This window comes from Silurus meridionalis, chromosome 10 (genome assembly GCF_014805685.1).
Source record: "Silurus meridionalis isolate SWU-2019-XX chromosome 10, ASM1480568v1, whole genome shotgun sequence".
NCBI lineage: Eukaryota > Metazoa > Chordata > Actinopteri > Siluriformes > Siluridae > Silurus > Silurus meridionalis.
The window spans coordinates 12594098-12606561 of record NC_060893.1 but is presented as its reverse complement, the minus strand read 5'-3'; the positions used below and the strand labels follow the sequence as shown (position 1 = coordinate 12606561).

Here is a 12464-nt window from a genome sequence, read left to right as displayed (position 1 = left end):
TTAGATTTGTGTGTTGGACACCCCTTTGCCCTCATTCTTTCTTCCTTGTACTTTCTGAGAAATGAGGGAAAAGGTAGCATTTGTTTGAGAGGTAAACTCTTTTTCTTTTGGCCCTGCACGCGAATTGCGTATAACTCACAATTTGACCTTTCTGCTGACTCGGCCATTTGTCATTACCACTGTTTTTCCGTCTCTCTGAGACCTTCCAGGATGATGTCTTTGTGTACCGCAAAGGCTGCAGAGACAGGAACAGAGAATATATGTCCACACATGTCTGATACAGCACTTTCATGGGAATGACTAACTTAGGTACACTTTTGCTGCCAAAGCAGAGGATAACATGCTTCATTTTACTGAATCTTCCGTCAAAGCTGAAGAAATTGTCAAGCAGCCGTTTTTCTATTTTGATTTTTTATTAATTTTTTTATGTAAAGCATATAAAAGAGCTCATTGGATCTGCTGTTGCATTTACATAATGAAGTAAAACAGCCCATAATTAAAATCAGGTTTATTAACTGGGGGTATGTGGACATTTAATCGATTTGCTTTGATGATATCAATATCAGTGGGAATCTTTAGTGGCTTCCTGCTATGCCCTGTGTACTCCTTTCTTCATCGGAGACTTATCTACCAGTCGCTAAACTGACACAAATCTGTCTTACTTATCGACCTGCAGCCGATCAAATTCGGTGAGACAATATGCTTTGCTTGCATAATCAGGAGCCAAGTCATAAATCCAGCCACTTTTATTCTCAGACTGAGGCCCCATTTTTATCTCATTGGCGCATGGCAGCACAAAAGCACTGTAAATTCCTTACAGCTTTTTTTTTTTTTTTTTGACAACCTCCTAACTGAGCACAGATGATGATGGCGTTTAATTTATTATTTTGTTGGCCATATTGTGTCATTTATTTGTGGATCTGTTTGGCAGTACAAGAACTTTAAAGTGGAACCAGAGTTGATTTAAGTTCTGCACATCGAGAACTCCTGAACTGAAGCTTGTGGTACTCGTAACATTGCTGACTGGTTGAGAGCAAACTTTTAAAAAGCCCAAGAATGGAATGTGAGACATGTTTTTCATAAATACATCACAGGACGGTGTTTTAAACCTGAAGAACAAGCAAAAGTGTTGCTGTGTTTTGCTTTAAAGTTTAAAGTGAATGGAAATTCAAACAAAAAGTTGTTTCAGTTTTTTAAATGGTTATTTTTTTAGGTTTAGAGACTCGGAGTGAAGGCACAGAAAATCACAAACCAGTGTCTGAAGTGTCTTTGCATATAGAGGTTACTGAGAGATTCTGCGTTACCATGTTCACCTTTCCTCTCATCTTATTCTCTTTTACAGCAAAGGTGAAGTCGAAATGCGCCCCCACATTCTTTGGCTGCGCTAACGGTGTCCACTGCATCATCGGCCGCTTCCGCTGCAACGGCTTCCGTGACTGTCCCGATGGCAGCGACGAGAACAACTGCAGTGAGTATCTGAGTGAGGAGTGAGAAACCGCTGCTTGTGCCAATCCTGCAGGTCTGTCAGTCTTAAGCAGAGCCACACTAATGGCTCTAAAAATCCTTTTTCTTTCCTGAAATGACAGAACAAACCTAGTTCACAGATCAGCCTAAGCAGTTTCAGGCTTCTGTACAGTATTTCCAGCTCTGTATTGAAGGTTTTAGACCCTGTTCATGTTAGACAGTGCTGGATAGAGGTTGCACAGCTTCTTATTTTAAGCTAATTCCAAAAAAACTAATTCAAAAGTAATTTTGAAACAATAGTTACCTATACTAGTGTAACTGGTGTTAAAGTCTCAAACACAACAGCGTATCGAGAGTGACGCAGCTGTACAGCATCTGGTGTCAAAACCAGCTTTTTTTTATAGAGTAAAGTTTCTGCAAAATGTTCTGTTGTCTGTATTTCAAAATCAAAATATAAACCAACTTCAGGCCTACCAGCTGCTATTTCAGTTCAGCAGCAGAATTACTATTAAGTTATGAACAAAAGTTCTGGGATACCTGACTTTTCCAGTCATATGTGTTTCTTCCCCAAACTGTTAGAATAAAGTTGGAGGCACACGATTGTACTGTGGATGGTGTCTTTGGTTGTGGTAACATTCCATTTTTTCTTGACTTGAAACCTGTTCCAGCATGACCGTGTACTTAGTGCTTAATAAGGGTATTGAGTATGGAGTATCTACTACAGCATCTGGTGCTTTCTATGTCATGTTCATCTCTGTTCTTGGTAGTATCCAAAAATCACTATGGAACATAGCCTTTGTTCTGACTGTGTACTAGCACATAGTATTGAGCAAGACTGGGCAGTGACGTGTATCTCGCTCCATTGGTGCCCAGTGTCTTGTCATAACAGAATGAACTGTTGTTGCCATGGTGTAAGAGATGTTTTAAACTTTTATTTAGCTAGACTCTGAATTGTCTGAACATCACAAAATCCAAAGCCAGAGACCAAAGCAGAAAAATTGGCCATTACCTCAGTGTGGAAGGGATGTCATACTTTTCTCACCTGTCAGTTCAAACATTAGTCGGTCTGAGAAGTAGCACTTTCCTCAGAGTATGTGGCGCTGCCCTGAGACTCTGCATGAACAACAGTAAGAAAAGATGTGGAGGTTTGCATTCAATGTCTTGGGGAGAATCAGCTGACAAGTAATAATCAGCAAAACTAAACTGGTATTAAAAAGACAAAACAGGTGGGAGGAAATAACCCTGGCCCGACCCTAACTTTAACCTCTCGACATCCAGCAAATACGAAGCATTTCTCGGCGTAGATTTGTGTAGTTGACAGTAGAATTGGCTTCATCTATTGATGAAAATATTTTATAATATTTTTCCTGCTTCGGTTTTCCACTGCCCTGATAATTGACGTCCCAACAGCAGTGAGTAGTCGTTGTGTTAGTCGATTATATTCTCTTGCTCCACGTTCCCTAAAGTCTTCAAGGTAGAAATGCGTGAATGTTTCCAGAAGCACCTAGGGTATATCACTATAATTGATTGGCGGATCGTTTCTGTTACCGAGTGTGAATACGGCGTCTAATTTTAGCTGCAATAAAATGACTACGCTTGGCAATTGGTGAAATTTACATCTTTTTCCAATAACTTGTACTCTCACAAGGTGCCTTGCTAATTAAATGGAAAGAACATTTGATGCTTGAAAATTTGTCACAGTGCATCAAAGTACACTCATTCAACTCTAATTCATAGTTTTGGATTTTTTTCTTCTTTCTCTCCTCCAGCCTGGCATCCTGAAGGCGCAGACTAAATTCTCAGGCTGTGTGATTTTAATAAAGCAAATCCCATCATGCAGGCAGAGCTGTTGGGTGTAGCCTGCAGGGCATCATGTATGCTCAGATCTAATCTAACCTGTTAAACCGAACTGTGCTAGAAGCAGGCAGAACGCTCTGCAGTATGATTGCCTCGATCTGTCCTCCAGATAATTCTGCCTCGATTTACCTCTTTTAAACTAGAAGAGCAGAGACTGCACTGGATTTGTTTGCATGTAATATTGCATCTAAGAATTTATTTTTGCTTGTTTGTTTCACAGCTTTTTTTTTTTAGGTCATTCGTGTTTGATAGTTAATGTTGATTTCCAGTTGATTAAAATTAAACTGGCATTTAAAGAACCCTGGCTGTCACTGTTCAACCGATAATGTCCCAATGTGTGGCACAAGAGGAGTGTTTGAGAATTATGAGACAAGGTAAAAATAATTGGAATATGTCAATGTATATGGAGATATAAATAAATTATGGACGTCTCAGATGCTGTGTATGAACCGGTAGAGTCTTTTTCTTATGGTACCCAAGATAAGGCAATGTGGCTTCTGTATGATGGGTGCATACAAATCAGCTACGGAACAAGAAAATATAATCATTAAATTGAAGCATTTGTTAGATATTTAAATGCAAATGATTTATTCTTTACTTGTACAAATAACTTTAAGGATGAGCAGAACAGGAGAAAAATGACGGGTTGACTGGCCTTAGCAAAATTGGTTGCTAATTTTGTTACAGTTGCTGTTATTATGCAGTGAAAGCTCTTCAGGTAAATTCTTTTCCGGGTTCAGAACGCTTGTTTTTGTTTGCATGCGCTTTCTGTCAGTCGTTTTCATTTTAGACATGTTAGACAGTCCCCCATCTATCATGGGGGTGGAGTTTTGTAAACATGAGTGGGAATCATTCCCACTTGTTTAAATCACTCCTGCTTTTTGTTATTTATGCTACATGTGTGGTTACATTCAAGCAATCGATCAATAGCATGATTTCATGTACACTGGATCTGCTTTGAAGTTAAAGCCAGCCAGCTAGTGAGCCAATCAGACCCAAGAGTTTTCCATGGCTTTGGTGGCCTCCGTGGCTTTAATAAGCTGTATGAGTGGTGGATGAGAAGGCAATATAATGCTGTGAAATCAATGACAGATCATTGTGTGTCTGTACACAGAGGGACTGCAGTTAGCACAGGTCATACCCTACATTTGTTGCTCTCTGCCACAGTGCTAATGACGGCTGTTAAGACAATGACCTTCTGTCATTAAAGATCCATATTAAAGTTTGCTCTGCTCTGTGTCTCTGCTCGCTCTCTCTGCAGCAGGTAATCCTTTGGTGTGCTCAGCGGCTCGCTTTCACTGCAGGAATGGCCAATGTGTGGATCGAAGTTTCCTCTGTAATGGGCAAGACAACTGCCAGGACAACAGTGATGAAGAGAACTGCCTTTCCACAGCAGGTAACTGATATCTCACACACACACATAAACATACAGTCACTACCCCACTGAAACCCCTAAACAATATATTTATATGTATGATGTTTATTCATGAAAGATGTAGTTTATTAAAACTACAAAATTACATTTTTTCTTTGCTTGACTCACTTCTGTACTGATTTCTATACAGTAACACCTCCCATTCACATCAGTTGCTTTTATAAGGCAATGTTCTATGTGTCAAATACAGCAGTTCCAATTTAGTTTTAACAACTGTTTCAATTCACACCAGCTGTGTTCTAGAAGTGTAAAAAAGAAAGAAAGTGTGTTTGTTTTATGTGTCGTCTTAGTTTTATTTTTATTTTGTGAAAGTAAGTGCAGCATAAACTTCTCAGGAATCCACTGATATAACAAGGACGTTATGTTTACGTTGGCTGCAGCTATCGATTATTGTAGTATTCTACCGACTATTCCATCGATTATTCGACTAATCGGATAAGAAGCAGTTTTTCTTTAGTAAAGAGCAATAATAAATATGCTAGAGCAAATAACTATAAAATGAACAAGTAATTTGTTTCCCTTTTTTAAAATCTTTTTTTAAAGTACAGTTTTATTGCTGATATTGCATACAAGAATATCTGTGAAAACTAAACCTGTTTAGTGCATTAATTGCCATATTACATCAAAATGTATGTATGCATACATAAAATATATATATACACATAAAAATTAGAGAACAATTTATAAACAATTGAACAATTCTAAAATAATTTCATCTTCAGTGTTCAACAGTTGAAGGAGTTTTTGTCCTGTCTATACCATGCTACCAGAACACCTTTTCCACAAATTTACTAAAGCATTAAAAAAAACAACATTATTTTGCAGAAAACACACTGATCAAAATAAGAGAACAACAATGACTGTAGCATGGAAAAAGATTACAACTACATTTTCAGTCAGCAATTAGTAGGAAGTGTACAGGCCTCTGCTCTAAATGACTTCAGCACATCTGCAGCCACAGGACAGCACTAGTTTCTCACACTGCTCTGGTGTGATTTTGGTCCACTCTTCTTCCAGTCTCCTCCACAGTTCAGTGACTGTAGTGAGTTTCTTGGCCATAACTTTGTCCCCAAGGATTTTCCAGAGGTTCTCTATTGGGTTGAGATCAGGACTCTGGGCAGGCCATGTCATTATTTCAATGTTTTCAGTTTCAAGGAACTGCTTTACCCATTTTGCTGTGTGGCATGGAGCGTTGTCCTGCATGAACACTGTGGGCTGATTGGGTAATGAACGCAGGGAAGGAACCATATGTTGTTGAAGAAGGTGCTGATAAACATTTGCATTCACTCTGCCATGTAGCTGTATAAGAGGCCCAACTCCTGCTGCAGAAAACATGCCCCAAACCATGACACTTCCTCCTCCACTTTTCACTGACTTCTTTACACACTTTGGGTTCAGTCTTTCTCCAGTTTGTCGACGAACATAATGTTTCCCATCGGACCCAAATAAATTAAACTTGCTTTTATTACTGAAGTGAACTTTGGACCAGTTCTCCTCTGTCCACACAACATGCTCCTCAGCAAAGCTTAGTCTAGCCTTTTGATTCTTTCTGCTAATGAGAGGTTTGGTCACTGCAGAGTGGGCTTTCAGTCCAAATGCTCTTAAACGTCGAGACACTGTATGACGAGGCAGATCCTTACCCTGTTCAGCGGTGAACTGGTGAGCAATTCCAGCTGCAGTGTGGAAACGAGTGCCCATTGAGATCTTCCGCAGTGTCCTGTCCTCTCTTGTATTTGTCTTCCGTGGACGACCAGCCTTCTTAGCGGACTTGAATGAGTTTTTGATATTGTAAAGATTCAGTATTCTTGAAATCACAGATTTGGAACGACCAACTTGTCTTGCTATGGATGATAGGGTCGTCCCTTTGTCCTTCATCTGGACAACCTGCTGCCGGAGTCTTTGTCACTTTAGAACGGCCCACCATCTTGCAGAGTCAGTGAAACTGGAAGTTAGGCTGCCAGTTAAATAGGGGTTGACAGATAATCAAGGAAAATTAGCACCAGGTTCCAGATTAACACTAATAACTGGGAGGTATCTGAAAGTGTTCTCTAATTTTGATCAGTGTGTTTTCTGCAAAATAATGTTTTTAAATGCCTTAGTTATTTTGTGGAAAAGGTGTTCTGGTAGCATGGAATAGACAGGACAAAAACTCCTTCAAATGTTGAGCAGTGAAGATGACATTATTTCAGAATGTTCAATTGTTTATAAATTGTTCTCTAATTTTGATCGCCTGTGTGTGTGTGTGTGTGTGTGTGTGTGTGTGTGTGTGTGTGTGTGTGTGTGTGTGTGTGTGTGTGTGTGTGTGTGTGTGTGTGTATATATATATATATATATATATATATATATATATATATATATATATATATATATATATATATATATATATACAAATCTATTTTAAATTACTAAAAACTGCACTGTGTTTTCTTTATGTATTAGTTTAAAATGATCCCAAACTTTGTTGTTTTCTTTGGCTAAATCTTCTCCTCACCCCTCGCTGTTTTTTTTCCCCCGTTTCTTCATTTTTCATTGTGCAGCGTCCTCTGTGTTAACCTGTTCAGAGTGCTAAAGAGTTTATCAGATGGTGCGTCAGTAATAATGGTCCGTGGGGAAACACAATGCTCTGTGTGTAGTTAAATGGACTAAACTATATTTCTACAAACTTGCCATTACTGTGCAAGTTGTATTTGTTCATAGTGTTTATATAGAATTAATAATAATAAAAGAACTGGGCTGCAATTTTGTAAATGCAGCTTCAGCTCTTTTCATTGCACTGATGGAAAGTTGGGCATTCGTTTTCTTGATCTAAATGAAGCACATTGTTGTGGACAGGATGTGAGAGGTATGGATGAAAGTGACAGTGTGTGATTTAAACTAAGGGTTTCAGAATATCTATGTATAAAAATAATACATGGCCTTCATTCAGAGTTTTTTTTACATGGTTATATATCATTACTTGATTTTTTTTTTTTGGTAATCATTTGTGTATGATTACAGATATTTTCATACCCACTACTCGGCACATTTTGGAAACTAAGCACAGATGTGGTCTTTAGCGCACATCAAGGACATCAGTAAACATTCTCTCTCTTCCTCTCTCTCTCTCTCTCTCTCTCTCTCTCTCTCTCTCTCTCTCTCTTAGTCACTGTCTATCTCATTCTTGGGCACAATTTTTTGTGCTTTGCTCTGAAGACATCCCAAAAAGTGTGCACACACACACACACACACACATACAAACACATACTCTCTGCTCGGCAGACTTGCCGTAATGAAACGCCAGCTTTTCTTGAGCTTTGAGCTTCTAGCATGCCTTCCGCTAATAAGAAGAGAGCTGCAGGTGACAGATAAGACCTATACCTTCCCGTCTAATGCACCTGAGCCTATCCTTCTCTCTCTCTCTCTCTCTCTCTCTCTCTCTCTCTCTCTCTCTCTCTCTCTCTCTCTCTTGTTCTCTCTATCACAGAGTCTCCCTCTGTTGGTCAGCACAGCACAAGATCATTTCTGTGTATCTATTATAAGGAAAAAATAAAGAGAACAAACAAATGAAGTTTGCTAACGGTTGTCTCTCTCTCTCTCTCTCTCTCTCTCTCTCTCTCTCTCTCTCTCTCTCTCTCTCTCTCTCTCTTTCTTTTTCTGGTTTGGCTGATTTATTGTTTGGCTCTGCCTCAGTGACTGTTAGCTTACCAGCCTGGGTCTCATTTATTTATCTGTTTGCTAATGGATCCTTTGGAACAGAGTTCTTACAGAACAGCAAACAGTAGTGTGTAAACAACACTAAATGTATTTACCTAGAGGAAAAGCAGTGTTGTAGCGGGATTGTTGTGAATGATGCCGCCGAAGGAAATAGTCGAGGAAAATATTGATACGAGTATCATATTGTAGCTAACTAAGAAGAGTTATATGAAATGGGAGCAGAGAAGCCTCTGTGAGGAGGGGGAAAAGAAACCATACGATTAGAATATTAGGATGAAAGAATGACTCAGCTGCAACTCAGGAAGTAGCGAAAGCAGTTAGGAAGTAGTTGCAGAGGAAGTGAGCATCTCAACTGCATGCATTTAGCTGTGGGCGGTGGAGTGGATTTAAATTCGCATCTGAAAGCAGAGCTCACACATGTGCAGAGAAACAGCACCAGCTCTCTCGGGTGAATAGTCTTGTTGAACTACATGTTCAGTCACCAGGACAGGTTCAGTTTTTGGGCAAATCATTTTTGTCCAGCTTTTATAGGAAGGAAGGATAAAAATGACAAGAGCTGAATGGAAATGTAACTAGCAGTACAAATTCACTTGAAAAGATAAAAAGTTCAGTATGACCAGTGGTTTGTTTTTGTATATTTAAGTGAATTTTAACTACACAAATGTTTCAAATGTTGATGAATATAAAAATAAGTGTGCAGGATGAGAAATTAGGGTAATTTATGTCTCAAACCAATGAGCGTACTGACATCACTGCTATATGACTAACATCATTATGGCAGCAGGGGCTTGATCAAGCACTGGTTTGTGAAGGGGGGTGGAGATGAAGGAGACGAGTGGTATTCAGGACAAACCTTATGATGGTTTTTGTCTAATGAGTGTTCTCTGTTTTAGTGAGAAGAATAGAGGGGGGAAAAAGATACAGAAGCTGGAGGAAGACAGTGAGATGAACACAAAGAGCTGTGTGTGCATGTGTGTGTTCCTGAAGCAAGTCACTGAAAAGTGTACTGAAAGACTGTGGCAAATAATCTATTGTCTGCCTCCCATTCTGCTCTCTGTGAGCCAGAAAGCTCTCTACAAACACTTCTGCTTAGAAAATATATCGTATTTGATGCCGAATTTACTCACAGCATTTAAAATGAATATCGTTTTACATACGAATGTTACTAGAAATAGATTTATACGAAATCTCAGAAAGAATCTGAGAAAGCATTATGTAAATTTTTATATAACATTATACCACAGTGCACTCTCATCAGGAAGGTATATGATATTTTAACACAATTATTACAATAGACAATATACAATTTATTGAAAACAATTCATTTCTGTATGTGTATTTTATTTTTTTTTACTGTTTGTCCACCACCAGTCATTCACATTCAACAGAAAGTCAAAAATGAGAAATGGCAGAGAAAAAAGCAAAAAGAGTAAAATGAGATTAAAAAGCCTTTAATTTAATGAGAAAATATTTTGTACATAATCAAATATACATTTTAATATCAAAAGAGAATGTCTACAAGTCCTTTCAATGTCTTTAGATTTTCTAAAATTAAATAGCATTTTTTTTTCTCCACATTTCCAGAAGTGTCTCTATCGTTACCAAGAGCAACAGTTCAGATATCTTTCGTGTTTCATCATAAGATAAATCCCATTTTATACCAAGCACAAAAAGCACATCACATCGTAGCCAATATGCCATTTTTAACTGTTTTTTCAGCAGAAGTGACTCGGCACGTACAAGCACAAACTGCTGAGTTCTTGTCCTAGGCAGCACTTTATAGTATAAATATTTCATGCTTAAAAAAAATGTAAAAATATTTGCTTGATGCGTGTGTGACTGGTGTAAAGGGCTATCTTGATGAACACAGCATCATTTTGAAAGTGACACAGCTGTGGCGCTGCACTACATCAAAATGTGTCAAAATGAGCATTAAATAGGTTTTTGTTCAAAAAGTAACAGCTCAGATAAAATATGACCCTGCAAAATGTTCCATTGTCTGTATTTCAAAATTACAACATAAACCAACTACAGGCCTACCAGCTGCTGTTTTAGTTTGGCAGTAACATTACTAATAAATAATAATACACTAAATGAACAAAAGGGATAATTTACTTTTTCTGCAACGTTTTTTTTGGAGACACAAATGTGGTCCAGCATGCCAATGCTCCTGTGTACAAAGCCAGCTGCATGAACATGTGAGTTACATGGGTTAGAGTGAAAGATCTTGCTATAGAGCTCTGACCTTATCCCTATTAGACATTATTAACCCTAACCATAACCCCTTGGGATTATTTGGAACATCGACGGCACCGCATGTAAATCATATCTTCATGGAGTTGGCTTTGTACACAGGGGCATTGTCATGCTGGATCACGATTGTGTCTCCTAGTTCAAGTGAAGGGACAATTTTATGCTACAAGATCCAAAGACATTCTATACAATTGTGTGGTAACAGTTTGGTCAAAAAAAATAAACATGGCTGGAAAAGTCCATTATCCCCTTTGTTCATGTAGTGTCTTCTTTTTCTTCTTCTTCTTCTTCCTTCAGCTTCTCCCATTAGGGGTCGCCACAGCGGATCGTGCACATGTCCAAAACATCTCAATCTCGCCTCCCTCATTTTGTCTCCAAAACTTCCCACATGCGCTCTAATAAACTCATTTCTAATCCTGTCCATCTTCATCACTCCCAACGAACACCTGTTTATGTAGTGTATTATTATTTATTAGTAATGTTGCTGCCAAACTAATATAGCAGCTGGTAGGCCTGTAGTTGGTTTATGTTGTAATATTGAAATACAGACAATAAAAGTAGAGACGAAATGTGGAATTCGATTAATCTTGTCAGGTGTTTGTAAACTTTTGTCCATCTAATGTATAATGTACATTACCAGTCAAATGTCCGGACACACCTCTTTCAGTGATTTTCTTTTTCCCCTTAACATTGTTAATTATACTGAAGACATCCAAACTATGAAAGAACACTTCTGGAATTATCTAGTAAACAAAAAAGACTTTAATAACCCAGAATATGTTTTATATTTTAGATTGTCTGAAGTAGGTACATTTAGCCTTGATGACAGCTTGGTAAACCTATGGCATTCTCTCATCAGATTGGAATGGTTTTCATTCATAATTCATAGGTGTGTCTTGTCAGGAGGTAATTTGGGACATTTCTTGCCTTCTTAACGTGCTTTAGATTCTTGGTTGTTTTGAAAAAGACAGTCCATCTTTACTTGAAATGAAGATCATGAAACACTAAAAACTCTCAAAGACTAGAAGTTGTCAAGGTTTTCATTACTGTCATGATAATTGTGCTCAATCATTCTTTTGTAAATACATGGTACTCGGTTTGGCATATCCTCACTTCCTCTTTTGTTTTAATTGCATTTGAATCAGAATTTTAAAAGGCCCGCAGACAGCCTGTCACAACCTGATGGCAAATTCATTTTGATCATCAATTTCCTTTACATATACAACATTGCCTCATATCGTTGATCCACACTGTGTAGCTGTTGCACGTCTGTCCACTGGGTCCAAAGAGCCTCATTTAAGGCATCTTGAATATGTCTGCAAATCAGCAGAGTGTTCTGAGCTGTCAAAGCATATTTCAGATGTGATGGGTGCTGCACATATTTTGTTGTTTTTAATCAGTATCAGTGTAGCGCAGACTGCTGAGAGACTGTCTGGGAGGTAATTGTGTCCTTTCTGGACTCCACTGACAACAGACTGACATGTTGCATTAAACTGCAAAAGGGCATTGTCAACAAGAGCAGTTCAACACCTACAGAAAGTTAGAGATTTGACAGAAGTCCAGGTATTATGTAAAAGGCAGAAAAAATTCTAAAAAATATCCACACACTGTGAGTACCATGTTCTGTACAGAGGCAGTCTAATTTGCACCCGAGAATGGTTAGGAAAAATGTGTATTCATACACCTACACCCTAAGTGAACATGTGAAAACTGTGTCCAGAGTGTCAACATTTTGTGTGAGCACCATTGCTATATAGCACTG

The 12464-nt window shown here is 38.4% G+C and overlaps 1 protein-coding gene across 2 annotated transcripts in view; it reads left to right on the top strand.

Moving 5' to 3' along the window:
- ldlrad3 (low density lipoprotein receptor class A domain containing 3) overlaps positions 1–12464 on the top strand; it is a 77839-nt gene that overhangs the window by 44413 nt on the left and 20962 nt on the right. The window contains exons 3-4 of one of the 2 annotated variants that reach the window (XM_046860290.1): positions 1343–1468; positions 4586–4717. In XM_046860290.1, coding sequence (XP_046716246.1) covers positions 1343–1468; positions 4586–4717 — 258 coding nt within the window. Of the gene's footprint in view, positions 1–1342; positions 1469–4582; positions 4718–12464 lie in introns of both variants that reach the window. The other variant, XM_046860289.1, reaches the window with a different exon arrangement.